The sequence below is a fragment of the Schistocerca nitens genome, chromosome 1 (assembly GCF_023898315.1).
Source record: "Schistocerca nitens isolate TAMUIC-IGC-003100 chromosome 1, iqSchNite1.1, whole genome shotgun sequence".
Taxonomy (NCBI): Eukaryota; Metazoa; Arthropoda; class Insecta; order Orthoptera; family Acrididae; genus Schistocerca; species Schistocerca nitens.
Window position 1 is genome coordinate 555031011 of NC_064614.1, and position 14740 is coordinate 555045750.

The 14740-nt window shown below is 44.4% G+C and overlaps 1 protein-coding gene across 2 annotated transcripts in view; it reads left to right on the forward strand.

Moving 5' to 3' along the window:
* Window positions 1-14740, forward strand: part of LOC126254472 (follistatin-related protein 5-like) — a 572842-nt gene that overhangs the window by 435797 nt on the left and 122305 nt on the right. For both annotated transcript variants that reach the window (XM_049955314.1, XM_049955315.1), the window contains exon 5: window positions 13854-14143. In XM_049955314.1, the coding sequence (XP_049811271.1) occupies window positions 13854-14143 (290 nt within the window). The remainder of the gene's footprint in view (window positions 1-13853; window positions 14144-14740) is intronic.

Sequence of the window (14740 nt, forward strand, 5' to 3'; positions counted from 1 at the left end):
GTAGTAAAAGGAAGAGAAGGAAACGTAGTAGGTGAATATGGATCGGGGGTAAGAAATGAAAGAGGAAGCCGCCTGGTAGAATTTTGCACAGAGCATAACTTAATCATAGCTAACACTTGGTTCAAGAATCATAAAAGAAGGTTGTATACATAGAAGAAGCCTGGAGATACTAGAAGGTATCAGATAGATTATATAATGGTAAGTCAGAGATTCAGGAACCAGGTTTTAAATTGTAAGATTTTTCCAGGGGCAGATGTGGACTCTGACCACAATCTATTGGTTATGAACTGTAGATTAAAACTGAAGAAACTGCAAAAAGGTGGGAATTTAAGGAAATGGGACCTGGATAAACTGAAAGAACCAGAGGTTGTAGGGAGTTTGACGGAGAGCATATTGGAACAATTGACAGGAATGGAGGAAAGAAATACAGTAGAAGAAGAACGGGTAGCATTGAGGGATGAAGTAGTAAATGCAGCAGAGGATAAAGTAGGTAAAAAGACGAGGGCTGCTAGAAATCCTTGGGTAACAGAAGAGATAATGAATTTAATCGATGAAAGGAGAAAATACAAAAATGCAGTAAATGAAGCAGGCAAAAAAGAATACAAACGTCTCAAAAATGAGATCGACAGGAAGTGCAAAATGGCTAAGGACAAATGTAAGGATTTAGAGGCTTATCTCACTGGGGGTAAGATAGATACTGCCTACAGGAAAATTAAAGTCCTTTGGAGAAAAGAGAACTACTTGTACGAATATCAAGAGCTCAGATGGAAACCCAGTTCCAAGCAAAGAAGGGAAAGCAGAAACGTGGAAGGAGTATATAGAGGGTCTATACAAGGGCGATGTACTTGAGGACAATATTCTGGAAATGGAAGAGGATGTAGATGAAGATGAAATGGGAGATATGATACTGCGTGGAGAGTTTGACAGAGCACTGAAAGACCTGAGTCGAAACAAGGCCCCCGGAGTAGACAACATTCCATTAGAACTACTGATGGCCTTGGGAGAGCCAGTCATGACAAAACTCTACCGTCTGGTGAGCAAGATGCATGAGACAGGCGAAATACCCTCAGACTTCAAGAAGAATATAATTCCAATCCCAAAGAAAGCAGGTATTGACAGATGTGAAAATTACCGAACTATCAGTTTAATAAGTCACAGCTGCAAAATACTAACGCGAATTCTTTGCAGACGAATGAAAAAACTAGTAGAAGCCGACCTCGGGGAAGATCAGTTTGGATTCCGTAGAAATATTGGAGCACGTGAGGCAATACTGACCCTAGGACTTATCTTAGAAGCTAGATTAAGGAAAGGCAAACCTACGTTTCTAGCATCTGTAGACTTAGAGATAGCTTTTGACAATGTTGACTGGAATACTCTCTTTCAAATTCTGAAGGTGGCAAGAGTCAAATGCAGGGAGCGAAAGGCTATTTACAATTTGTACAGAAACCAGATGGCCGTTATAAGAGTCGAGGGGCATGAAAGGGAAGCAGTGGTTGGGAAAGGAGTGAGACAGGGTTGTAGTCTCTCCCCGATGTTATTCAATCTGTATATTGAGCAAGCAGTGAAGGAAACAAAAGAAAAATTCGGAGTAGGTATTAAAATCCATGGAGAAGAAATAAAAACTTTGAGGTTCGCCGATGACATTGTAATTCTGTCAGAGGTAGCAAAGGACTTGGAATAACAGTTGAACGGAATGGATAGTGTCTTGAAAGGAGGATATAAGATGAACATCAACAAAAGAAAAACGAGGATAATGGAATGTAGTCGAATTAAGTCGGGCGATGCTGAGGGAATTAGATTAGGAAGTGTGACACTTAAAGTAGTAAAATAGTTTTGCTATTTGGGGAGCAAAATAAGTGATGATGGTCGGATTAGAGAGGATATAAAATGTAGACTGGCAATGGCAAGGAATGCGTTTCTGAAGAAGAGAAATTTGTTAACATCGAGTACAGATTTAAGTGTCAGGAAGTCGTTTCTGAAAGTATTTGTATGGAGTGTAGCCATGTATTTAAGTGAAACATGGACGATAAATAGTTTAGAAAAGAAGAGAATAGAAACTTTTGAAATGTGGTGCTACAGAAGAATGCTGAATATTAGATGGGTAGATCACATAACTAATGAGGAGGTATTGAATAGAATTGGGGAGAAGGGGAGTTTGTCACACAACTTCACCAGAAGGAGGGATCGGTTGGTAGGACATGTTCTGAGGCATCAATGGATCATCAATTTAGTACTGGAGGGCAGCGTGGAGGGTAAAAATCGTGGAGGGAGACCAAGAGATGAATACACTAAGCAGATTCAGAAGGATGTAGGTTGCAGTAGTTACTGGGAGATGAAGAAGCTTGCACAGGATAGAGCAGCATGGAGAGCTGCATCAAACCAGTCTCAGGAGTGAAGACCACAACAACAATAAAACAACAACATCTTGATGGACTGTTCCTCTTCTCAAAAGCAACAAAAGAACGAAGGAATAACACAACGAGCAGCAAATGGCCGAAATGACAGTCTGGCAGTAGAGTTTAAAGCCTGCAGTCGTACTGGTTGGCAGATGGAAAAACAAAAATAGTTAACTGGGTGCTGTAAAAGAATAATTCTCTAAGTACTTTGCTAACATAATAATAGTCTTCTAAATCGAAAATGCCCGACGGAAATATTGAAAACAAGTTAGCATAACCTGGCAGGAGACGTCCCCGATGACACTCGAAGTAAATGTTCACCTCCGGTTGTAAGATAAAGTAAAATGTAGCTTAAATAAAGGAAATAAGTCTGTTCCAGCTATTCTACAGATCCAGTCTTAGGCAGTGTCATTCAGTTCACAAGCTGCCTATCCACAATACACAGGGAGACATGTATTGGAATGTTCACCAAGCACATCCAGAACACTCTTGAGACAATGTTGCCTATGTTTGTTTTTCTGTTAATGCTCTTATAACAAACTGTTACATAACGAAAAATCTCAGCACCTGTAGCATAGAAAAGTAAATAAAGACTTTGGATAGCACAGTAAATCACGAAATCAGATTAAATGATGAGAAAGGAGAACACAAAAGAAAATGTGAAACGATTAAATTTTAGTCCCATATCACAATACGCGTTTTGCAATGTTTTCTTCGGGAAATTTGCTAATGTGTCGCTCTTCAACTTCCGTGTTTGTGCCCTGCCGTGTTCATTCCACAAATATTGGAGGAAATTCAATTTATCAGATATTTTTAGGGAGAATATTGCGTAAACTGTATGTCCCATAATCCAGAGTCGTAGCATTTTTCTTTGTTTTGGGATGGGGTTCCATTGTAGTATGATGGCGTTTGACACCGTGACGTGATTTATAACGACTCTGCTTATCAATCGCAGCATGTCTCTTGCAGTGTCCTAGACGATACGAAATTTGCCGGCACACATAATGCGATGTTCGATTGTGTCCTCTTCCGCAAAAATGTCACAGTCACTGGATCGGAGTAGGTGAAATGAATAAAGTTTCGAGTTTGTAGGAATGGTGCGCTTGACGACCTTGTACCATGTTGTGCGCACATTCGCAGACTAAACCTTGGAGGCTAGGTTTTGCCACAAAATGTTCCACTCGTGTTACGGCAGTTGCAACTCCCATTTATTCCAAACTGGAGATCCACGAAGTGCGGTAGCAATGTCGTTGACTCTATTGCCTCTCACGTCACTATGTAGAAAGTAGTTACTGTCGTGGTAAAACCGATTAACGAAGTTCTGCGCATAAGGAGTGCTACTGATTTGGATGAGGACATCCAGTGACTTATGAAATAATGTTGCTGTCGAACTGCAAGAACCTTTGTCAATCACGGCTTTAGCGCGCTTGATGAAATGCGCCACACATTTGGCGTGGAAGTCTATTAACCCCAGTCCGATAGCTTAAAGGCTCAGGGTGCAATTTTGCATAGACACTTTGAAGATGTGTCCCATCCACAACATTTAATACATGGTCTGTTTAATCGTGGATGCTATTTGTTTGGGCACTGCCAGAACCTGAGCCAGATACCAGATCTTCGCTAGGCTGTAGGTGTTAATGATCTACACCCTTTAGTGAACGTCCAAGGCCCTGACCGAGTATAAACTGGCTACCAGTCTGATCTTATGCTGAGTGGTACGCCAGTTGAGCGCCTCTATTCTCTGCAGATTATCAGTCATGGCGACTCAGAGAACTTCATGCTGTGTCCGCACACAAAACTAGTTCCGCTGAATATTCCACCCGGTACGGGTGACGGGGAGTAGCACTGTCTTTGTAGGATTGGCAATCGCCCCTGTTGCCTTCTCAGAGTGTCGGAGTACGGTGTAGAGCCTGTCCACCCCGAGATCATCGGCATAAGCCCTGCAAATCAGCTTGTCGTTGCTATCGTGATCTCCAGGCATTCGTTGTAAATATGTCGAAGGAGCGGATCTAATGTTACGGTGTATAAAACCATCGACATTATGCATTCTTGCCATACTGACCTTGTGGTCGGGATATTATCACTCAGGAATACATTGATGATGATCCTCGAAGTGGCGTTCGCAAGCATGTTCTGAATGACAGTCGTGAACTTGGTCCCGAATCCCGTTCTGGTCATTACCTTCTTCGGATAAGCGTGACTAATTCCGTCAAACTCATTCTGAATTTAATTGGCCATACGGATAAATGTGTCACTTAAGATGTGAAAATATTTAGCATAAAATTCAACAAGGATCTCGCCGAGTCCTGGGGACTATCCCTGGAACTGCCTTTGGTACCATTCTCCAAATCGTCGCGTGAAGAAACCTCTTTGGGTTGTAATCGGTCATCTCTCGTTAAAACATGGGGAACGTTTTACAAAACATTTGCCAATGCTTCGGACTCTATATCGGTGTCGCGAGAAAGAAGGTCAAAATACGTGCAAATGTGTCGCCGTATTTCCTTCATGTCACGGGTTTTCCGACAGTCCTGTTTCCGCTAGTCTTCTATGTATATTTTTTCGCGACGCCTGCGTTCGCTCTGTAGATGATATAATTATGGAGAGCGACTCCCCACGTACAGCATCGACGGGTTGGGTCCTTGTGACTATCCACACTTCGGGACCTTATGTCGTTTAAAATTTGAACTTTAAATCACTTAAAAACCGTATGTAGATCTGATTGCCCCGTAACCTGCTGAGCTAGATCTTACAAACAGCTCCGATAAAACTGCGCTGTAGTCCTGTGCTAGTGAGCTTCCTGACGACCACTTCAGTTATAACAACAGTCGTTTACTCAGAAATGGTCGAGTATCCAGGGATAATCCGAGACATATGTTCGCTTATTGTGACCCCGCTTCCACTGAATGAAGTTTCTGAGAAATCTGGTTATGGCACTTGCCGTGCTCTCCTCGTTACTTGCTTAGGAGTGTAAACATTCAAAATGTGATTGAGACTCTCATCTAAAATTCTCAAACTGCAATATAACATCTATCAAGCGTTCCATCATTATATCACCTGCCAATTCACCTGAAAACATAAATGAAAATCGAATTTATATGGATAAGGCAGCAACTACTCCTTATTCAACGGCCATACTGATGAGAAGCTCCATCGATCTATCATTATTTAAACTTAAGTAGTCGTTAAGAATAGCGACTTGTTGATAAACTGGAGATAGGAACAAAAACAGATATAATTATAAATATTTTCAGCCATTGCAAGTATTTAGTTTGCAAGGCCAGGAGTAACAAATGAAAACATCCCTCCGTCGTTTCCCGGAAGCGTTTTTCTGCGGAGGAAACCAGCTGCGGGCAAGGTCGGGGGTGCAGTCTGCGGCCACCTGTTGGCTGCTGTGTATCCAGCGAGGGCAGAGGGGAGGGAAAAGAAAAAGAACAGCGACGGCGAAACCCTTCGGGGCCGTCTGCCCCTCAACAGTAACGCAGACGCTCCGGAGTGAAGTCTGCGCACAACGACCAACCCTAATGTCCTAATGTGGAGCACGTTAGCATACCAACTTTTTGTATCTTGTTACAAAATTTGCAGTTAATAAACGATTAACATCGAACCGGTCGAGACTGTTTGCGGTTATTTACCGGCAGTTATGATGCAGTTACACTGTGTGATCAAAAGTATGCAGACACCTGGCTGAAAATTACTTACAAGTTCGTGGTGCCCTCCATCGGTAACGCTGGAATTCAGTGTGGTGTTGGCCAACCCTTAGCCTTGATGACAGCTTCTACTCTCGCAGGCATGCATTCAATGAGATGCTGGCAGATTTCTGGGGGAACGGCAGCCCATTCTTCACGGAGTACACCACTGAGGAGAGTATAGATGTCGGTCGGTGAGGCCTGGCACAAAGTCGGCGTTTGAAAACATTCCAAAGGTGTTCAATAGGATTCAGGTCAGGACTCTGTGCAGGCCAGTCCATTACAGGGGGTGTTATTGTCGTGTAACCACTCACCCTAATGTCCTAATGTGGAGCACGTTAGCATACCAACTTTTTGTATCTTGTTACAAAATTTGCAGTTAATAAACGATTAACATCGAACCGGTCGAGACTGTTTGCGGTTATTTACCGGCAGTTATGATGCAGTTACACTGTGTGATCAAAAGTATGCAGACACCTGGCTGAAAATTACTTACAAGTTCGTGGTGCCCTCCATCGGTAACGCTGGAATTCAGTGTGGTGTTGGCCAACCCTTAGCCTTGATGACAGCTTCTACTCTCGCAGGCATGCATTCAATGAGATGCTGGCAGATTTCTGGGGGAACGGCAGCCCATTCTTCACGGAGTACACCACTGAGGAGAGTATAGATGTCGGTCGGTGAGGCCTGGCACAAAGTCGGCGTTTGAAAACATTCCAAAGGTGTTCAATAGGATTCAGGTCAGGACTCTGTGCAGGCCAGTCCATTACAGGGGGTGTTATTGTCGTGTAACCACTCAGCCAGAGGCCTTCCATTATGAACAGTTGCTCGATCGTGATGAAAGATGCAATCGCCGTCCCCGAATTGCTCTTCAGCCGTGGGAAGCAAGAAGGTGCTTAAAACATTAGTGTAGGCCTGTGCCTTGATAGTGTCACGCAAAACAACAAGAGGTGCAAGCCCCCTCCATGAAAAACACGACCACACAATAACACCATCGCCTCCGAATTTTACTGTTGGCATCACCCTGCCATCGGATCGCCACATTGTGTACCGTGATTCGCCACTCCACACAACCTTTTTCCACTGTTCAATCGTTCAATGTTTACGCTCCTTACACCGAGCGAGGCGTCGTTAGGTATTTACCGGCGTCATGTGTGGCTTATGAGCAGCCGCTCGACCATGAAATCAAAGTTTTCTCACCTCCCACCTAACTGTCATAGCACTTGCAGTGGACCGTGGTGCAGTTTGGAATCCCTTTTTGATGGTCTGGATAGATTTCTGCGTATTAGACATTACGACCCTCTTCAACTGTAGGCGGTCTCTGTCAGTCAGCAGACGAGGTTGGCCTCTACGCTTTTGTACTGTACGTGTCCCTTCACGTTTCCATTTCACTATCACATCGGGAACAGTCGATTTAGGGATGTTTAGGAGAGTGGAAATCTCGCATAGAGACGTATGACACAAGTGACACCCAATCATCTGACGAAGCTCGAAGTCTGTTACGTTCCGCGGAGCGCCCCATTCTGCTCTATCACCACTACTGAGGTCGCTGATATGAAGTATCTGGCAGTAGGTGACAGCACAACGCACCTAATATAAAAAAAACTTATTGTAGCTGGGATTCACGGTCATAAAAAATTTAGAAAAGACCATGAAAATAAAATCAAAAAGATTCGAGCACTCACGGAGGCTTACCAACAATAGTTCTTCCCGTGAACCAAACGTGATTGCGTGATTGGAAGGGGAAAAGGGGGAAGAGACAGTGGTACGCATAGTACCCTCCGCCGTACACCGTAAGGCAGCTTGAGGTGTAAAGATTTAGATGAAGATCAATTGTTGCAGAATGGTCTTCATTGTATAATCTAAAATAAGCCGAGCACGTAATATAACCTCCATCACAGGCTGTGTTATTCTGGATTATTCCCAAACGAATGTGGTAGACACTTTTTTACTGTTTACCTCGATTAAAATTTATGGCTATAAACCGGAGGTTTTTGTAAACAACGTATATGGCGAGTCGTCGTTCCTCATAACTCAAGTGCTGTTGTTCACTCTTAATTTCGACGCTGCTTCTTAATAAATTCTTACTACAATCTCTTCATACAGAATTCACTAATTTCCTTCCCTTTGTTAATCTTTTGCTGCCTTACCAATTATTCACGCTATTCTCACATTTCATACCAATCACTCCTCCATGCTGTGACTGAACTGCATTGTTCTACTCTAAGCTACGCCTCACAACGTAAGTGGACACGTGGAAGTAAACCTACATAGTCAAAATCACAAATGCCCCAGGAATGTTTGTCTCGCTGTCAGCGAACTTGATCCGATACGTTTACTGCAACTGGCACTGGACGTAAAACCTTCAAATTTCGTAACCGGGAAGAATTCAGTATTTAAACTCCAAAAGTCATCGCATATTCGAACGGTACTGATACATTTTCTGACATGCCTTAATCTGCACTCTTCATATGGACTACTTACCATTGTTCGTCTCCTACACAAAACTATATTACGGACGATTACACTGGTTGTCCTTAATAGTATTACTGAAACAGCTCACTCAAGGAATCCATAGCGAAACGCTGTTCCTCTCAGCACTGTTCTGAACACACTCGTCCATTAATGCGTCAGAGCTTCAGTAAAATGGTACATGCTTTGTTGTATTACCATGCGAAGGAAAAAATAGACTAAAAGCACAGAGCGTCACAACATCAAGTCAGGTCGCAGCCACATCGTTGAAGGTCCCGCAAAGAAGAATGGTAAGTCTGCCTAAATTATCGGCTGTGTAGAAAATTGGGCTGATTGTGATTCATAAACACCTTCATAAGAGCAACTGCGGTGGCACAAAGAATGTCTAGTCGGTATTCAGTTTCCATCCAGGTTTACTGCAGCATGTCTGGAGGGATGGTACCGTTAACAAGCACATTCCCAGTACGGAGGTCTTGAAGATTCCGCGCAGCAGTACCGAACTTCCTCTCCTTCACGTAGCCCCAGACAAAATTAATCCAATCGTATGATGTCAGGAGATCGTGGAGTCCAATTCACAGATCCATCTCGTATAATTCAGAGTCCTGGAAATATTACATCCAGAGTTGTCCGAACATCAACGACCAGTGAGGTGGAGCACCATACTGTTGAAACCAGGTCTTCAACCTACAGAAAAGCAATTGTCTCCAGCATGTCTATGTACGTCATTTCTGTAACTGCCTCCCCAGCAAAGAAGAATGCTCCAGTTATCTTGTCGCACATGAGGCAGCACTGAACGTTGACTTTCGGGATGTCTCGTTCCTTTTCCCTGATACAGTGTGTATTTGTGACAACCCTCGTCCCCCACCCACCACCACCTACAACTGCGAACGTTATGCTTATTCACAGTTCCAGATACATAGAATGTGGTCTCATCAGAAAACATTACACTTGACAAGAAAGCAGGATTCCAGTCCATTCAATTACGCATTTCACATCAAAATCCATAAATTCGTTGCGTGTCATGGCGATTTATAGGCTGTAGAATCTGTTCCTTGCATAAATACACTTGTGGCCAATAAAATTGCTACACCACAAAGATGACGTGCTACAGACGCGAAATTTAACCGACAGGAAGAAGATGTTGTGATATGCAAATGATTAGCTTTTCAGAGCATTCACACAAGGTTGGCGCCCGTGGCGACACCTACAACGTGCTGACATCAGGAAAGTTTCCAACCGATTTCTCATACACAAACAGCAGTTGACCGGCGTTGCCTGGTGAAACGTTGTTGTGATGCCTCGTGTAAGGAGGAGAAATGCGTATCATCACGTTTCCGACTTTGATAGAGGTCGCATTGTAGCCTATCGCGATTGCGATTTATCGTATCGCGACATTGCTTTTCGCGTTGGTCGAGATCCAATGACTGTTAGCAGAATATGGAATCGGTGGGTTCAGGAGAGTAATACGGAACGCCGTGCTGGATCCGAACGGCCTCGTATCACTAGCAGTCGAGATGAGAGGCATATTATCCGCATGGCTGTAACGGATCGTGCAGCCACGTCTCGATCCCTGAGTCAACAGATGGGGACGTTTGCAAGACAACAACCATCTGCACGAACAGCAGCATGGATTATCAGCTCGGAGACCATGGCTGGGGTTACCCTTGACGCTGCATCACAGACAGGAGCGCCTGCGATGGTGTACTCAACGACGAACCTGGGTGCACGAATGGCAAAACGTCATTTTTTCGGTTGAATCCAGGTTCTCTTTACAGCATCATGATGGTCGTATCCATGTTTGGCGACATAGCGGTGAACGCACATTGGTAGCGTTTATTGTTCATCGCCATACTGGCGTATCACGCGGCGTGATGGTATGGGGTGCCATTGGTTACACGTCTCGGTCACCTCTTGTTCACATTGACGGCACTTTGAACAGTGGACATTACATTTCAGATGTGATACGACCCGTGGCTCTACCCTTTATTCTATCCCTGCGAAACCCTACATTTCAGCAGGATAATTCACGACCGCATGTTCCAGGTCCTGTACGGTCCTTTCTGGATACAGAAAATGTTCGACTGCTGCCCTGGCCAGCACATTCTCCAGATCTCTCACCAATTGAAAACGTCTTGTCAATGGTGGCCGAGCAACTGGCTCGTCACAATACGCCAGTCACTACTCTTGATGAACTGTGGCATCGTGTTGAATCTGCATGGGCAGCTGTACCTGTACACGCCGTCCAAGCTCTGTTTGACTCAATGCCCAGGCGTATCAAGGCCGTTATTACGGCCAAAGGTGGTTGTTCTGGGTACTGATTTCTCAGGATCTATGCACCCAAATTGCGTGAAAATGTAATCACATGTCAGTTCAAGTATAATATATTTGTCCAATGAATACCCGTTTATCATCTACATTTCTTCTTGGTGTAGCAATTTTAATGGCCAGTAGTGTAGTTGCACGTGGCATCTGACTTCCTTTCCCGTAAAGCCTGATGAACTGACTTGCATAGACTTGCTTGGAACACTTGGCGGTCATTTTCAGATTCAGCTTCATCTTCAGAGACATGCTGACATGACGCTTCAGAACGCTACCACTGTTCAGAAACTGTCTGTGCTATGCTTTTGTCCTCTTGGCGTCTGGAGCTACCTTCTTGTAATAGTAACGAAATAGGATGTGCACCGTAACAATGGATATAATCTCCTCATTCCTAAGTACAGGTCGTGCCTTTTCTTGAACCGACATCATTTTCCCTTGATTGGACAACAATAAAACAATGAAAACACACCAAACGTTGACAAAAATTAGGCAGTAACTGTAGGTTCTTCTGCACCCAACGGTCAAGTCGACCTGAAACAAAGAAAGATCTAGTATTTTTAAACCGCCTCGAAATTTCGATGTAGACGCCGTGTACAGTACCGAATTGAGGAAGGTAATAAAAGAACTGACACGGAACATAGACAAAATCTGATAAAACCCATAATATAATAACATGACAAAAATGTTCGGACAGGGACCTCACTAATGTGACTCGATGATTTGATCGGTATGCATGCGACAACATCCGTACCTAGTACGTTCCAAAACGCCGCGCATTAAAATGGGATATTCCTGTGGTATAACCTCGGGTTCTGTTGGTGATAAAAAGGTAAGGTCAAGTTTTTCGATATCACTTAGGATATACCCAACGGAATGGCCGTCTTAGTGTTACTACCCTACAACACAGTGTGAAAATATGAATATTACACGCTGCCTCCTGCTTAGGCAAATGGAGCAAATCGTTAGGTTGTTTCCGCATTTTATGTGGACTACCCTGGGCTTGATGTGACTTACGGAGGTAACACTAGTGCATGGCCCGTTCCTCAAAAAACCCCCAAACACGCTTATATCCCATATTTGGGTCGTCAGCAGCGGACCAAAACCCAGCAGAGGATTACAAGACGCCGATGCACAGCAAATGACTGAAACGTTTGCGATGTATTCCTAAGATCCAGATCTCGTGCAGTCTTGAAAATCTTCATATATTTATCTATTTCCGAGATACAGAGATTCAAAGTTACCCTAGTTGACAAGTAAAATACGCACATAAAATCCGGTCTGAGGGGAAAGTGTAGTTTATAAAGCGACGTAACACGGAGAAATATGCTGTCAAATGTGTGCGTTATCACCTGAGAACACCATGTTGTAGTACCGAAGCATATACAATTTTTTTCTGCATGTAAAATACGTTCTGAGCCGCAAAAATTAATTTTGCGTTATTTCAATTTCACATAAGTAAGCTATCTTTTAATGACCCACATTTCTTTTCGTATGAGTTACATGCCCTGCTGCAACAGCGAAAAGAAGGAAACCAACGGAAAAATGCTACTATCGGAGCACAAAGAATGTCATTACGTTTCTGATTATTTAAAAGAATCTGACTGAAAAGTAGGGTACCAGCTGCCTCGTTTAACCTTCCTCAGCACCTTTAAAAATTTTGCCATGCGAACATATTCACGCTTTTCATATGCTGAGAGAGAAGGAGACATTGGCCACGGCAAAGAGACGAAGCCGCGCGGGATTAGCCGGACGGTCTCAGGCGCTACAGTCTTGGACCTTGCGGCTGATCCCGGCGGAGGTTCGAGTCCTCCCTCGGACATGGGTGTGTCTGTTTGTTTTAGGATAATTTAGGTTAAGTCGTGAGTAAGCTTAGGGACTGATGACCTTAGCAGTTAAGTCCCGTAAGATTTCACACACATTTTGAACATTTGAAAGAGACAAAAAAATAATAAGTACTGGAAGATAGTAGACAGTGGTTCGTTATAGTAAGAGAGAAGGAGACAATGACAGTGAGAGAGCAAGAGAGGGACACATTGGCAGTGGAACATAGTTGAGAGTGACAGAACAGTGTTAGGAAAAGAGTGAAGGAGATAGTGCAAGGGGAAGGGGGAGGGGGAGAATAAAGAGAAAGTGGAAATGGGTGACAGACAGTGAGAAAGAGAGACAGAGTATATGACAATGATAATGAGAAAGAGACAGTGACAATGAGAGGAGCCAGCAACAGTAGGAACAAAGGAAATAGGTATTTGCAGTAAGAGAGAGTAAGAGGGAGACAATGACAGTGAAAGGAGACTGTAGTAGTAGGACAGAGCGAAGGTGACGCTGGGTTTGACACAGGAAATGATACAGAGAGTCACATCGAGATAATGACAATTAGTTGGGTTGAATGAGTGAGTGAGAAACGGCTACTGGGAGTGGATGGTTATGAGCGACTTACAGCAATGGACTAGTGGATGTGAGCGACTTACAGTTAGGAGAGCTTGTGTGAGTATGAGTGAGTTGTATATTAAAAAGCGCTAATATGTTGGCAGGCCAAAACTTTTTAGGAATTTTTTAAAGGTGCTAAGAAAGATAGAATGAGGCAGCTGATACGCCGCTTTTCAGTCCGAGTCTTTTGAATTAACAGTAACATATTTACATTTTTTCTGCTACAACAGGAGCATTTTTCCGCTGGTAAAGGAAGACTCTCCATCTTCGAAGCGTAGAGACGTGGCGACTTCACGTAATACAACTAAAGTTCAGCATGAAGTGGCTTCGCCGACACTGGAAGCGTGCAACGTGCAAAACATTCGGAAGAGTAGAGGCCAACCTGATAACTTTTTGCAGAGTTTTATGGACCCTCACAACATTAGTTACCAGATCGGCTATGTGCTATCCCTTTACGTGGTGTCACGATTTTGACATAATGAGGATACATTTATTACGTTCGCTGATTAGAGTGTGTGTGTGTGTAGTTGTGTGACGGCTGCGGCGTCGGTTGCAGACAACTCGTCTGGCGAGGACAGCAACGACAGCTGGCCGTGGCCGTGGCTGGAGGGCGCCACCAGCCCGCCGCCGCCGCCCGCGGCCTCCACGGCGCCTCCCGCCGCCCCCGCCGCTCCAGCCACCAGCTCCTCCGCCCCCTCCGCCCCCTCATCGTCCAGCAGCAGCCCGCCCGTGGCAGCGGTCACGCCCCTGCCGGATGGTGACCCCGCCGAAAACGAGGCTGAGTCGGACGCGGAGCTTGACTTCGACCAGAGGCCGTGCTCCCTGCAGGAGTACGAGATAATGAAGGTTAGTCACCCCAGCACCACGTTACATCACGGAGCGCTGTCTGATGAGGATTCACTACAGAAGGGATTTTCGCTCTGCGGAGGACTGTACGCTGCCTTGAAACTTCGTGGAAGATTAAAACTGTGTGCCGGGCTGAAACTCGAACCTGGGACCTCTTCGTTTCGTAGGCAACTTGGTGAGGAAACTAGGAGAGAAGTACTGGCGGAGTCGAGCTGAGGTCCTGAATATCTTAATATTTACCGGCGAAAGGCAAAGCTCCTAGTTTCAAGTCTCAGTCCGGCAAACACTTTCAATCTCCAAGGAACTTTCAAGGGTTCAGCATATCCACAACTGACAACGTAGTAAGGAGGCCATACACGGTGGTCGGAAACAGAAAAGCTTGTAAAGGTGTTGCACGATAGGTCGCGCTGAGAAATAATTATTAAGAGAAGAACTGGATACGTTGCGCTATTATCGAGTTAATTGGCCTTGAAGTTAGCCAATCAGGCCGCTGTGCGCGCAAATTCAAGCGTCCCAGCAGATACATTTGGTGTCAGTTGTTCAAATATCGTAGATGATAAAACACGAAACTGCTAAGCAGTTGGCGGCTAGAGATCA